Source organism: Drosophila subobscura, chromosome A (assembly GCF_008121235.1).
Source record: "Drosophila subobscura isolate 14011-0131.10 chromosome A, UCBerk_Dsub_1.0, whole genome shotgun sequence".
Classification (NCBI taxonomy): domain Eukaryota; kingdom Metazoa; phylum Arthropoda; class Insecta; order Diptera; family Drosophilidae; genus Drosophila; species Drosophila subobscura.
The window spans coordinates 4349034-4362389 of record NC_048530.1 but is presented as its reverse complement, the minus strand read 5'-3'; the positions used below and the strand labels follow the sequence as shown (position 1 = coordinate 4362389).

The 13356-nt window shown below is 44.4% G+C and overlaps 6 protein-coding genes across 7 annotated transcripts in view; 2 read left to right on the top strand and 4 right to left on the bottom strand.

Moving 5' to 3' along the window:
• LOC117903836 overlaps positions 1-5062 on the bottom strand; it is a 33036-nt gene extending 27974 nt beyond the window's left edge. The window contains exon 1 of the mRNA XM_034816288.1: positions 4657-5062. The gene's annotated coding sequence lies outside the window, so the exon portion shown is untranslated. The remainder of the gene's footprint in view (positions 1-4656) is intronic.
• A 1035-nt stretch (positions 5063-6097) lies between these two features.
• LOC117903835 (translocon-associated protein subunit alpha) lies at positions 6098-7900 on the bottom strand. Its single transcript, XM_034816287.1, has 3 exons — positions 7677-7900; positions 6672-7388; positions 6098-6613 (listed from the first exon to the last, which is right to left on the bottom strand). The coding sequence occupies exons 1-3, from the start codon at positions 7738-7740 to the stop codon at positions 6486-6488; spliced, it is 909 nt and encodes a 302-aa protein (XP_034672178.1). The 5' UTR covers positions 7741-7900; the 3' UTR covers positions 6098-6485.
• Positions 7901-8400: 500 nt separating this feature from the next.
• On the top strand, positions 8401-8946 carry LOC117903840 (40S ribosomal protein S28). The gene is made up of 2 exons (XM_034816295.1): positions 8401-8732; positions 8797-8946. Exon 1 carries the CDS (start codon positions 8485-8487, stop codon positions 8680-8682), a length of 198 nt encoding a protein of 65 aa, XP_034672186.1. The 5' UTR covers positions 8401-8484; the 3' UTR covers positions 8683-8732; positions 8797-8946.
• A 41-nt stretch (positions 8947-8987) lies between these two features.
• LOC117903837 lies at positions 8988-10072 on the bottom strand. Of its 2 annotated transcripts, none has more exons than XM_034816290.1 (3): positions 9831-10072; positions 9700-9771; positions 8988-9630 (listed from the first exon to the last, which is right to left on the bottom strand). In XM_034816290.1, exons 1-3 carry the CDS (start codon positions 10001-10003, stop codon positions 9294-9296), a joined length of 582 nt encoding a protein of 193 aa, XP_034672181.1. In that variant the 5' UTR covers positions 10004-10072; the 3' UTR covers positions 8988-9293. The 2 variants fall into 2 exon arrangements, with proteins under 2 accessions (XP_034672181.1, XP_034672180.1); XM_034816289.1 differs by having other exon boundaries at positions 9700-9777; positions 9831-10063.
• A 203-nt stretch (positions 10073-10275) lies between these two features.
• On the top strand, positions 10276-11080 carry LOC117903838 (mitochondrial import inner membrane translocase subunit Tim29). The gene is made up of 2 exons (XM_034816291.1): positions 10276-10307; positions 10370-11080. The coding sequence occupies exon 2, from the start codon at positions 10387-10389 to the stop codon at positions 10960-10962; it is 576 nt and encodes a 191-aa protein (XP_034672182.1). The 5' UTR covers positions 10276-10307; positions 10370-10386; the 3' UTR covers positions 10963-11080.
• Positions 11081-11115: 35 nt separating this feature from the next.
• Positions 11116-12724, bottom strand: LOC117903834 (alanyl-tRNA editing protein Aarsd1-B). Its single transcript, XM_034816285.1, has 3 exons — positions 12587-12724; positions 11749-12527; positions 11116-11677 (listed from the first exon to the last, which is right to left on the bottom strand). The coding sequence occupies exons 1-3, from the start codon at positions 12623-12625 to the stop codon at positions 11191-11193; spliced, it is 1305 nt and encodes a 434-aa protein (XP_034672176.1). The 5' UTR covers positions 12626-12724; the 3' UTR covers positions 11116-11190.
• Between the last annotated feature and the right edge of the window lie 632 nt (positions 12725-13356).

Here is a 13356-nt window from a genome sequence, read left to right as displayed (position 1 = left end):
ATCAAGTTTAGGTGCTCAAACCTCTTGCCCACTCACACACACACAAGCACCACACTTCTCTCGAGCTGCAGCTGCAGCGAGAGAACTAACATTCAAGGCAGACTTGCAACAAAAAGTAGGCTACAAATGGATTGCCCTTCAACTAATGAAATTATTTAGTATTGCTCCAAAATGTTGGCAAAACTGGACCTTGTAATGGAAATGATACAGTGGCAAAGTGGGGGGTAAATGGCATAAACGAATCAGCGATATAATGTTGAAGAAGAAATACTTAACGGATGCACTTGTGCAGCTCAGGCCACTCGAATATTGACTCACCGAAGCAGACGAAGAGAGGACCAGAGAGAGAGAGAGAGAAGGATAGAGAGAGAGCGAGCGGGAGTGCACCAACGCATAACACCCCTTCTTCTCGCTTTACAAGGGCACTTAAGCAAGTGGCTCTTCCCCCTGCTCTTCCCTTTGGTCTTCCGCTTGCTCTCCTCCTACTCGACAATTTTTCTATTCTGCTTAAGAGGAGGAGTGAGTGTGAGAGTTGGCGGCGCTCACTTTGCTGCCCAGCACTTTTATTCATTTTTTGTAAATATTTTATAACTGTGCTTACTCTTTTATTCATTTTGATGCGAAGCGAAAGAAGTTTAATTGATGTTGCATTCTGAATGTAATTTTTATCAAATATGTAAGAGTTTCTCGCAAACATTTCTTTTGATGTCTTCTGACTGATGAAATGCAGCAGCAATTCAAGAAGATTAGCCAAAAGTGAAATAGGCGGTGGAGAGGCGGCACCACAACAAGGTCTCTCCTTGTTCATTCCCAAGTAAAAGAAATCAAAGCTTAACGCTCGAAACTTGTCATAAAATCTAACCAAAAATGTGAATGAAAATAAGTACATTTTTATGGACCGGCAACTTAATAAACCCTTTTACATGGGGAATCCTATTTCATCAATATTAGTAGTATTTATGATGTTAAACAAAAAGGTTACAATTCAAAAGCTGATTCAAGTTGGATTGTTTAGCGGAAGCGACAGAAAGATAAGCGCCTTGAGGACGAGACAGCTGAAAATAATGCACACACGACTCCCAGGTGGGGAAAATGAAGTGGCATGAAATAATAATAAATAAACTATCAACCATCTTGCCACCCAGCCACAAACGCGGTCACATTTGCTTCTGCCATGCCGAAGTCGACGCCACGAGATGCGAGTGCGCACACTGCCGCTCAACTGAATAGGTTCAACAATTTGTAATGGTACAAACATTATCCATAACTCCATTTACATATATGACACATGCTCATACCATAATATCTTTAGATACTATTAATCATGTGCACAAAACGATGGCTCTGTTCGTCCATATTCTTTTGCCCGTCACTGTAAGCGTGTGTGGAAGAGAACTCATCTGCATCAAGTGCGTTTGCCAGCGCAAAAAAGGGAATAAAATCGTGCAAAATGTCTGTAAACATTTATTTCAAAAATTTATGAACATTGTTCTCGCTCGGCAAAGGCAGCAGCAGCAGCAGCAGCAGCAGCAGGAACGGCGACAAAAAACAGAACCTCTCATCCCACCCAAGCCTGCCGGCTGCCAACCCGTCTCTTTCACTACTTTCCCACTGCCACAGTTTTATTCAGCTTTGAAATTGTTCTGGCATCGCCATTGTCTACTATTTCTTTCCCTGTGTGCGTACGTGCATGAATATGTTTTGGCATGTGTGTGCGTGTGTGTGACATATTGTTTCGAGACATGATACTTTCATATTAATTTTCTTCTTTTTTTTTTGCCCAAAATATATCACTTGCATCCAGGTATTTGGACCATTTTTGAAGCAAGCCAATTGCCTGAACATTTTAGAGAAGCAAACTGCAAGAAGTTGCATTCGAGAGAGAGAGAGAGAGAGAGAGAGAGTAATAATACTTAAGATCCGCTAGTGGAACATGGCACCAAAAGCCGACACAACCACGTCTTTGCCCTGATAGCGATGTTCCTCTTCCTGCGTATGTATGGATTCAGCATAAGTTTTTGTTTCTGCCTTACCTCTTCCCTTTATTTTCCTTCATGACAGCTGCCCGTCACACACACACATCCTGCCATACACTCCCACAGCGGCACATACAGCTGGAGTTGTACACGACCATTAGTCTTCTCTTGTCGTCATCATGCACAAAAAAGTTGTCGTTTCTGGTTAACTTTATCCTGCCTTACTCCACTTTACTTGCTGGCCCTGTCCTCGGGCTACATATATTATTCCCCCTTCACGTTGCTGGGCATTTAAGTTGGCATTATGGAGTACGAGAGTGTGGCCCCATTATCGCAGCCACACTCTTACCTCTGTGTTGTTATTTAATTATAATTTTCCATTCCAGTTACGGGGTGTGGAAAATGTTGTCATCGCACATGCTCAGACACAATTTTTAGAACTACTTTGTTCTGTGTCGTATGGGAGCGGGTTGCAAATGCAATTTCATGTTTCAACTCACACAGATTGGCCACAGAGTGGACTGCATATGTATAGGGTATTAAGTAAGTAACTTAATTAATTGTGTGGGGTGGAAGTTTGAAGGGGAATGATTTCTTGGGTTGTGGTTGTAGAATATTTGATCACAGCATATTTATGCCTGTGCGGCAGAGCCAGCCACCAATTAAGATTCATCTGCGGAAGTATTTTAAGATCTTCCTCGGTAGCCACTAAACCTCATCTGCTTGTGCCTCACCACAGTGTTTGATTTTATGTTGCTTGAATTATTTATTGTCATATTATACACATGTATATCTACATCCACATATCATTATGCAAATGACAGGAAATATTCAAAAAGAAAAACCGCAAACGCAAGCGAATTTCGTAGTGAAAATAATGAGGAAGAGCAAGAAAGCCAGAAAGGGAAAAGACTCGGGGAAAATGGCTTTATTTAAATTCCAGTTGGCAAAATGAAACCCTTAACCCAATTGCCACCTAACCTCATGAACTCTGAATCCACTCTCAGCCTGACATCTTCTCTCCTCTTCACTTTCGCCTCATCTTTCCTCAGAGAGATACAAAAATCAAGTGAATAAATCAAAATCGAAGGAAAACAACAAAATGTCAGCTACAATCAATTCTCGACACACACACACACTCGCACACACATGGTGTACCTGACACACACCGCTCAGGCTACAAAGAAAACCCTTTCATTCCGCTCCCATCCCTTTTCGAGCATTTTAATAAGATTTTAAAATTCCAAAGAAATCCAAAACGTTGCTTATTCAAGTTCTTACATGCCACTGTATCTACACTCCCCTGCTATCACTCTTCCAAGCGATTCATAAGTGTCTGTGTGTGCGTATGACTTTGTCTGTATTTGCAGAAAGAGGCAGCAAGCCAAGTTAATTAGCAAAAAGCAGATAACGTCACACAAAAAAGGAGCAACCATCTAAGGCCATCTAAAGGTCTGATTGGGATGGGTGGCACAAGAGCCCTGAAGGGGCTGGATTCTGGTTAGGACCTCCACTTAAGAGCGGGTTTTTGATGTCAGCGCAAATGGCAAAGAAAATGATTTATTATCTGCAAAAGGCAATTAAGCAAAATTGCTTGCAAATTATTTGAAAGGAGACAAACCAGAGAGTACTCTCCGTATACCCAAACGGCAGTAGCGAAAGGGGAAGCTGAATTAGTGGAGCTCCTGTGGCAACCAAAACTCTTCCTCACACCTGGCAGCCAGTTCTTGAACACGGAACATAAAGTATTTTGCTTGATTTTAAAGATTCCGAAGAAATACCTAGAAAATGAACCAGCAGAAATCGACCAAATTTGTGTGTGCCAGGGACCTGTTGGATGAAACTGCCATACATTAGGATTTTGCTCTTTGAGCTGGATACAGTGCCATGTGAACATGTATTTCCATATAATTACCAGCATGGATGTATGTACGTAAATCTTTTGTTAACAAAACATGTCCTCCATACCCTTTAGCCTTTTATTTCCACATTTTGTCCAGCATAATTCTAACATTAGAAACAGAGGTGGAAGACAAACGAGAAGACAAACAAATTACAAATTCAAGCCCGAAGAGATAATTAATTAATAATATTTTCATTTTCCATCTCTCGAAACGACAGAAATTCAAACTCCAGTCAACCATTTTCGTGGACCGGCAAAGAAACGGGTGCATAAATAATTATAATTATTTGACAATTTACAAAAAACCTTGAATATAAACGAACACGAAAAACTTACGTATAATTATGTACAAAAATAATTAGAAAGGGCACACCCCTAAATTTGGAAGACATCACACCATTCATTTGAAACTGAATGGTGACTTTAGGGTGTACATTTTCCGTAGATACACACACACACACATATTTATCTACATATGTATATTTACTTATTATAATAAATGAAAAATATTTACAAAGCTCTACTGCCAGTTAGCCAGCCCTCTGGTATACATAGTAGGTATTTTTAGATTTCCTCCAACGAAAGAGTTTAGCTACAATTTTCGCCACAATTTTAATGCCCGCAAGGAATGGAACAGAATACTCTCGAAGATATCGTAACAAAGTTTTCATATTTACGAGTATTTAACAGCTAAAACGAGGAATAGATTGTTCTCCATCATTGAACTCATTGAACCCCCTGTCGATCTCTTAAGTTACTGATTTGGATAGAACTCACCTTTTACTGAAGTATTTGCAATGTCTCCACGCTCCGTTCGACTGTATGTTTCGGTTATCTGCGTTGCTAGCTGGGGCAAAGAACTCGACCAGCAATCTGGATTTCAAAGCTCACACACTGAACTTCACTTGCAAACGGTTTTGGATAGAGTGTTCTGTTGGCGTTTTAATTTAAATTTGAAATTCAAAACTTGTGGCTCAATTAGCAAAAATCTCGCCTTCGAAATGTTCGAATTACAATTTCTTGGATTGGCACAAAAACAAAAAACTATTTTTAGTTTCTTTCACGCATTCAGCTGGGTTTTATACACGGTAGATTCCGAGATTTTGAAAATCTCACACGCTTTGAGACGTTACGCGCAAAAAAAAATTTCTTCCCTGGGGATTCCCGTCAAAAGTAGCTCTGCGACTGAGGCTTGGGCTGAGACTGAGCCGCACCGAGCGAGCAGTGTCGCCGTGAACTTATCGATAAAACAAACCACATGACTCTACAAAATATACCGAAACATAGCTTTTCACTATCAACATATACCATAAATATTCCGGCTCCCATATCATTTTCATCGATTTTGATATTCTGTTTCATATTACCAGTTAGTTAGGCGTCGCAGCACTACAACTACAACTTCATGCGATTGATAAATCAATTACCAACAGGAGTGTTTTCAGTTTTTAAGACTGCCTAAAAGGTAAATTAGCATTTAATTCGTGGAATTGAATGTAACAGCAGTAGCAACGACGACAACGTGTTGTGCAAAAGCTTAGTGGTTTCAGTATTGGGACAACAAAGCTACAGTCGGTATTGAGACTTGGCGGGTGAAAGTTTGGACACTGTACTTTGCAGACAGAAACTTAACAGCTCGCACTGCGACTCTGACAGCGCCCAATTTGGGCAGAAGGGGCGCTGAAAATGGCTGTTTTGTCTGTTTAATGATAAGGAAAGCAACCAAATTTTGGACCGGCGCTTAGCAGCGAGCGTGAAAGCAAATAAGATGATTGTTTAAAGTAAATCTTGTGTACACGTCTCCAAAAAATGTTTGTACAAATCAAATCAATTTCAAAAACTAAATACAATTTTTAATTTTTTAAGAAAGTTTCTTTTTATTCTTTTGTCGAATAAAAACGACTTCTCTGTATACAAAAAAAAATTAAAACACTTTTACATATTTCGTTCTAACAGAAAAAGAATCGACGGTCAAGATCAGAAATTGAAGCAAAAAAAGTCCAAACAATTATAATCATATAATAATAAGGGCTAAATGTATCGTACAATTGGAAGGTTTCTAGTTTTATTCTTCAATATATCTTTCTCACGTTTCTTATAAATTTACTTAAACCTTGGCTCTCCCCTACAATCATTCTCTAACTTTCTATCCGTACCTCTCCTGCGTGTCTTCTACAAACGAAGACAATTCACAAGAAAGTTATTTAAACACTTTTAGTTTTGTTTTGTTTTAAGTTTTCCTTTCTCTTGTTCCTCCTGTGGTTGTTGGAGTATGTGCAGAAATCATATTTGGGGGAATAATCAAATTCACTTTGTGGAAATTCTATGGAAATCATGGACTATTTTCATTTCTTTTTTTCATGGATTAACACTAACAATCTCGCGATAAACGATAAACGAAAAAAAAAAGTATGATAATATTTCTATATATGATCGAAAATGATATATATGGATCTCTACTCTACGTAAATATTATTGGAAACGTAATGCTTTTGCTCCCTACAGGATGAAATGGTGGGGGAGGGAGGGGTTGTTTCTGGAGTTCGTTTCTGTTGGAGTTGTTTGGTTGAACTCTGTGGTTCTGTCCTGGCGCCCAGTCTTTGCATTTAGTCATCGCCCGCAGAACGTTTCACCTTGCGCTGCTTGGGACTTTGGTGACTGGCCACCTTGGGACTGGCCTGCTTGCCCGGCTTGGGTGAGGTCTTTGGCGTCTTTGACTTGGGAGGCGATTTCTCTGTGGAACAAAACATTAGCATCTGCGAGAGGAGTTTTATGTGTAAATGAAAACTTACGCAGAACACGCAGCGTTTCCTGCGGGACCCAATCGTAGTCGATGGTGCTGTCGTTGGCTGTACCAGTTTCAATGATCTTCTTGGCAGCGGCACGCTTGCGCTTGCCTGAGCTGCCCAGCAAATATTGCTGGCCAATGACCAGTAGAAGGACTACAATGCCGGCCAGGAGGACGTACAAGAAGAAGGTCTCGCCGTCGAGTCCTTCATCGACCTCAGAGATAAGAACGGTCTCGTTGAAGACAGCCTCGTTGTACTGAATGCCATTGGCATCGCGATAGGCCAGGGCAATGTTCAGTCCAAATGGACGTCCAGCAAACTGATCCGATGGCAGGAACGTGTACGAAACGGTCGACTCAAAGCCGGGCTTCACCTCACGATTGTAGGCCACCGCCGAGAAGTTCTGGATGAAGTAGTTGAAGTCCATGGGGTAACGGAAAGAGGCCTCGACAGTCTCGATCACAAACTCCTCGGCGCCCTTGTTGGTGAAGCCGATCAGGAATTCCACTGGCTTGCCACCGGGCAGATCCAGCTGCTGACCGGGCGTGTACAGAGGTTTCGTGAACAGCAGATAGGTGTCCGCATTCGGCGAGGCGCTGCTCCCCTTGTCCGTGTCCTCATCGGTATCTGCATCTTCGCCCGTCACGGCTCCCTCTTCGCTGTCCACATCCACCAGATCGTCCTCAACAGCTTCGGCGGCATAGGCTCCGAATTTGTTTGCTATCCAAGGAAGAGAGAGGCACATACACGAAGCACATGAGTACGAGTGAGAGGGAGATAGACTGAGACTGAGACTATCAGGTGCAAGACAATGCCAACTCAACACTTTTGGTGGTCATTGTCCAAGCGAGGTCAACATGAGAGACGACTTCAGATGAAGCTGCTCCAGTTTGCGTCGGAAAAACCTGGCAGCTCATCGGGCAACAACTGCAGCAGTGCCACGTATGCGCCCCCGGCCCTTCGGTCAATCGGTGGCTGCGGCTGAATGGCCGCGATTTGTGTACTTACGTGCTGAGAAGGTGCAAATGACGATGGGGAGGACCATCAGCATAAAGAACATCAGATTCTTCATGGTTTGTTTGATGCTTTTCACTTATGCTCGGGAGGAACGGAAATATAAAGGCCAGAAAATGAAAACGACACTGTCGCTGGCTCACACACAACCGTCGTGCAGTAGTAAAATTGGCAGAGTGATGAAGTGATGGTAAGCAACAAGCCGAAGCAGCGCACGAAGCCAGCCGACTTTCACTGTCAAATGTCTACGTGGTGCCACGTCTAGGGTTGCCAGCCCTTCCCGCCGATTGCCGCCAATGTTTTGATTTACGGTGTCAATATTTTTGAATGGCCCTGCCACTGGTATCGATTCACTCAAACACACATTTAATTAATTTTCTTAGTAGTTTGGCATATTTGAATCAACCATTAATGGCAAATGTCTACTGAAATTGTTCTTTTTTCACATGGTCGACAACTCTTGTGCAGAAACAGTGCTGTGAAACACTCAAGCTGTCAATATTTTCAAAAATTGTGTATTATTTACTTAAAAACAATGAAATCCCTCTTACAAATACACTGTAAATTTAAGTGAATCATAAATTCATAGTTTTCTTGAAATAGTGAATATTTTTAGTCACTTTTGCTAAAGCCACTTGCATTTTACAACACCAACTCGCCTATCGTATATCGCCCCGCAGCGCAGCCAACTTCACGTAGCTGGACCGATAACCACCCCACTTCCTTTTTGCTTGCGGCTGCCAATTGAAGCGCAACCTACACGTGAATTCTCTGCGTGAAACTAAGAAATTCAACAATAACCATGGACAAACCAGTTGTTTGGGCTCGCGTGATGAAAGTTCTCGGCCGCACCGGCTCTCAGGGCCAGTGTACACAGGTCAAAGTGGAGTTCCTTGGCGAGCAGAACCGTCAGATCATCCGCAACGTGAAGGGACCCGTCCGCGAGGGCGACATCCTCACCCTCTTGGAGTCTGAACGTGAAGCCAGAAGACTTCGCTAAGTAAGCACTGCTGCCCGACGTTGTGGAGTGCTCGATATGTTTCATTAAAGGTAAGTTCAAGCAGCGTGGACACCAAAAAAACCATCCTTAATGCCATTTTCCCGCTCTTTACAGACGCCTTTGCACATTGAAAGATGCACGAGGCTCGCGCCTTCAAAACAACCGTCGATTGCACCAAAAATCCTCTTCGCAATCTAAATAAAACGGCCAAAATTCGCAACAAATGTGGAAATGTGTTCTAAATAAATAAATATCGAGTGCTGAGAAAAAAAAACACAAATTTGGATTGTTTTGCATTTGCTAACGTTTTTTTTGTTTTTGTTTTGTGCTGTGTGAAAAAGAATATCCGGCTGCATGTCTAAAGCCACAGCGGAGCAGCTTGAGAGAGGGTTGGAGCCAGCCAGAAAGGTCACCCAAAATGTGCGAATGAGATATTTGGTTGTGGCAAATTCAAGCTGCCATCACGTCGACGGTCTTGCCCTTGCCCTGGAAGACGTGTGTGGAGGGATGCCCCCCGAGATGATTTCTTCAACTAATGGTTATTCGTACGCAAAAATATATTTGATTGATTGGCGCAAATATACAGCATTCAGCATTCTCTTTCACGTGTGTCAAGAAGTCAGCAGCAGCGGGCATGTCGCCAGTAGCTCGGCTCTGGCCAGGCCCATGCAGATCATAGCCTCTGGATGCTCGCCCAGCTGCAGATTAGCTTTGAACTCTTCCACCGTCTGCTCCTGCAGAATAGTCGGGACGAACCGGCGGGATTCATACTCCAGGCGCTTGAGTTGAGCTTGTAGACTGTGCAGCGAAACATACAGCCATTCCCGCCACTCGTCCACGGAGGCTGGACAGGGCTCTGGCTGTAGCTCGCTGCACAGGCAAATGCATTCCATGTCGAACTTGGCCGCATCGCTGGCAATTTCATTCAACATTTCCTTCATTTGCATTCTGCATACAGATAAAAATATCAAATTAAATGGAGGATTCTATAACCTCCTGCCAAAGTCTGCCACTCACATGCTGTGCCAAATGGACTGATGGGCATCTTGGCATTCGGAGAGTAGGGCCGTCGTGCAGCGCTCATCAGTGCTGCTGCTAAGAAATGTACGATTAGAGCTATAGGGTTGGTTGGGCTCGAAAAAACGCACCCGGCCACCAGACGGTAGCGTTGGCTCCGGTCCCACAGTTGATTCACGGGGCCCAGCAAGTGTTGTGCCTGGCTGGACATGAATCCACGGTAGCTACGTATGCTGGATGCTGTTTTCTGCAGGAGGTCGCCAAGTCTGGCATTATAATGGCTTGCATTAGTCAATGAAGACATCTTGTTAAACGTGATTATATTTTTGTCATGTTTTTGAGGCGGCAAGCCGCAGTGCTGCTAACTTGCGCAGCAGCAGTCGATATATAGTTATCGGAACATTTAAATACCGAAAAAATTGTCGCCAACAAAAGGTAAAGTTGAAATGTTTATTTGGGGAAACATTACATCGTATTTTCTTGTTTCAAACTCTATTTAAAATTGTCTTAGTTACATAATGTTTTATTCTCAGAATCATTCCCATCGAAATATTGTTTGCTTGGGCCGATATTTTCTGTGTTTGCAAATGCAGTCACTCTAAACAGCTGTAAGCCCCAGGGAGGTTATTCAATACAAAAAATATTAGCGAAGTTTTTCCAAATTGATCACAGAAACGAGCAACTAGGATGAGTTTGATGCGTGTGGGCGGCCGTGTGACGGCACTGCGACAGAAATTGGGCGATAAATTCGTGCTGCCCGAGCGTTTCAAAGACACTTTTGTCGAGAAATGGTTCAAATACTGGAACGGCCTGGTGCGTGACTACTCGGAGGTGGCCATCGGCGTGGTCAAGGAGACATATACCAAGCCAAAGAAGTCTCTTGCATACGGCACCGGCATCCTGTGCATGTACAAAGCGGCCCAGCACAACCCCGACGACGAGGCCTTCATGACAGTGCTGCGCCGTCAAACGAATCGCATGATTATGGTGGCACCCGAGCTACAGAATCGCGTGTCGGCAGACTATCTGCTTATGCTGGAGCGTGCCATAAACCAAAAGAAGCTGCGCTTCCTCTCGCTAGGCATCTGCACGCTGGTCTGGGTGGATCTCTATGCCGAGGACGACTGCACATATCCAGCCATCTGCGAATTCACCAAAGTCGGATACCTAAACTTCCACGAGCGCGTGATCGATGTGGGCTTCTGCAACGAGTTCTGGCGCCTCAAGTGGAAGATGCGCGACTACGATGTCAACTACCTGTGATGGATGGATGGAGGGAGTAGTGCACCTCTGCCTTAGCTAGCTTTAATACGAAATTGTTCATTGCTTTGTACAACTGACTAAATGACTTCCCTGTTAATTGTTCCCTGCAAAACGGGCCAAATAATATACAATATAAATACAAATGTACATATGTATGTATGTGTAGGAGTTTATAGAATAATATTTGTATATATGTTTGGTACACAGCAACGAATTGAATCTGTTTGATCACGAGCCACTGACTGGTTTCGGCTCGACGGTTTTCTTTGGCTTGAAGTGGCTCTCGAGCAGCTCGATGCATTCTGGCAGCTTGGCCAGATTGTTGATCTTGCCCTGGAAGCTTCCCTCCTTGCCATTGCCCTTGCCCTCGAGAAGCTCGAGAAATTGTGGCCCAAGTTCCTCTACCAGCGCGGGATCACCGCGCAGCACTAGATGACCTTTTGCACTGCTGCCGGCTGCAATGCCCTCGGACACTGTCAGGAAGTAGAATATCTCTTCGGGCGCGTGTCGCAGAAACGTGTGGATGAAGTCAACCTCAATGCCGTCGCGACGGTGCAGGGAAAAGTACTTGGGACGCTGTGCCTTGCTCAGATCATCCAGTCGCTCCGCCTCGGCAGTGGCGAAATCCTTCAGCAGCTGCAAGAATGCCTTTCGGGTGCCCTTCACATTCTGCTGCAGCTTCTGCACCAGCTCCAAATGCTGCTGAGCCCCGCCCCTGCAAATGTCAGGAATCAAAAACCAAAATATATGGAACTCAGGCGCATGGCAGTGCGACATGATACTCACTTCAGGGCCCCAGTTAGCTGCTGCTCCCGCTGAAAGACTTCGCCAAGCTTGCGCAGTACTCGCACGCCCACCACGAAGTGGACCAGGACATTGGTCTTGACCTTTTCCGCAAAGAGCAGTTTGATGCATTGCAGCTGGGAGAGGTCGGTGACGTGAGTGCCGCAGCACATGTTGCTCTCAATGCCCTCGATGCGCACCACCCTTGCCAGGCCCTCGTGGTCCTTGGGCAGGCCGCGCGGAGCGCGCGCATCCTGAAACTCTTCATCGACCTCGGGATCGACAAGCACCACGCTGACCGGCCGTCCCTCGCGGATCAGTTCGTTGGCCTGCCGCTCAATGAGGTCCAGGGACTCGCGGCTGATCAGATGCGGCGTATTCAGCTGAATGTAGGAGACGCTGGATCCCAGCGACCAGGATGTTGTGTCGTACTTGAATTCCCGATCGAACAGAGCCGTGATCAGATGCTGGCCGGAATGTTGCTGCATGTGATCGAGGCGACGATCCCAGTCAAGGCTCTGGTGCACCTCGGCTCCCTCCTCAAAGCTCGAGCTGGACTCCACGAAGTGCACCGCAGTGGTTCCCTTTCTCAGCACACTTCGCACCGGTTGCCCATTAATAGTGCCATAATCGCAGGGCTGGCCGCCACCTTCGGGGAAGAGTATGGTGTCCTCGCACACAACATTGAAGCCACGAACTGGACGGACTTCACCACCTGTTGCTGCGTCAACGTCGGTCCGGTCTAGGGTGGCATATTCGCAGGATACAATTTTTGTTGTATACTGTGGAAATATGGTTACAATTATATAATTGATCCCTTTGGGTACTGGCTGGGGCTTGCCTGCTTCAAGAAGCTGTCCTCCTGGCATTTGAAGACCATGATGATGTCACCTTATTACACGAAATCCCCGTTTTTGATTAATAAAAGTTCAAGTATTGCCCCATACTTATATACTAGAGCTGGAGAAACATCGATATTTCGATGACATCAATATTGTTCTTCAAATATCCACCAAATACCCATTAGTATTTTCAGTTGGTATTTTAAATGAAGTCTGCCATTAGGACCCTCTCTAGGTAGCCACCTTGCAACCTTCCTAGAGATGCGCCTTTTCTATCGGCAAACGAATCAGAGCAGGTATGGTTATTGGCGCTTAAAATATGTGGTTATAACAAACATGGATATGTAGCGCTCCAGCGCTGGAGTATATTAGGGCACATCCTAGTGAGTTTTTATCAATGACCAAGTTTCTGTGGCCCCAAGAGAGAACGACATAAAAATACCAGAAACTACCGTTCATTGAGTGCACGTTTGCTCTCAGCGATGGCGCTTGTAGTTTTCGGTCTGTTTACATACACCTTTCGCTCTCTTTCGCGCATTGCTATCTGCCATCTCGTTCTCATTCATGTGGCGGACCTGCCCGACTATCTCACTCGCACCCATGCCAATGATGCTGCGTCTGCGCATGAAGAAACTATATAAGGAGGTCTCGTCGGTGGCAGAGTTACTCGCTACTTCTGCCTACTTTCAGTCAGGAAAATGATTTAAGATTTACGTATATTTTTTTGGTATTTTTCTGTGGGATTTCTGTGCTCATATTGAGACGCAAA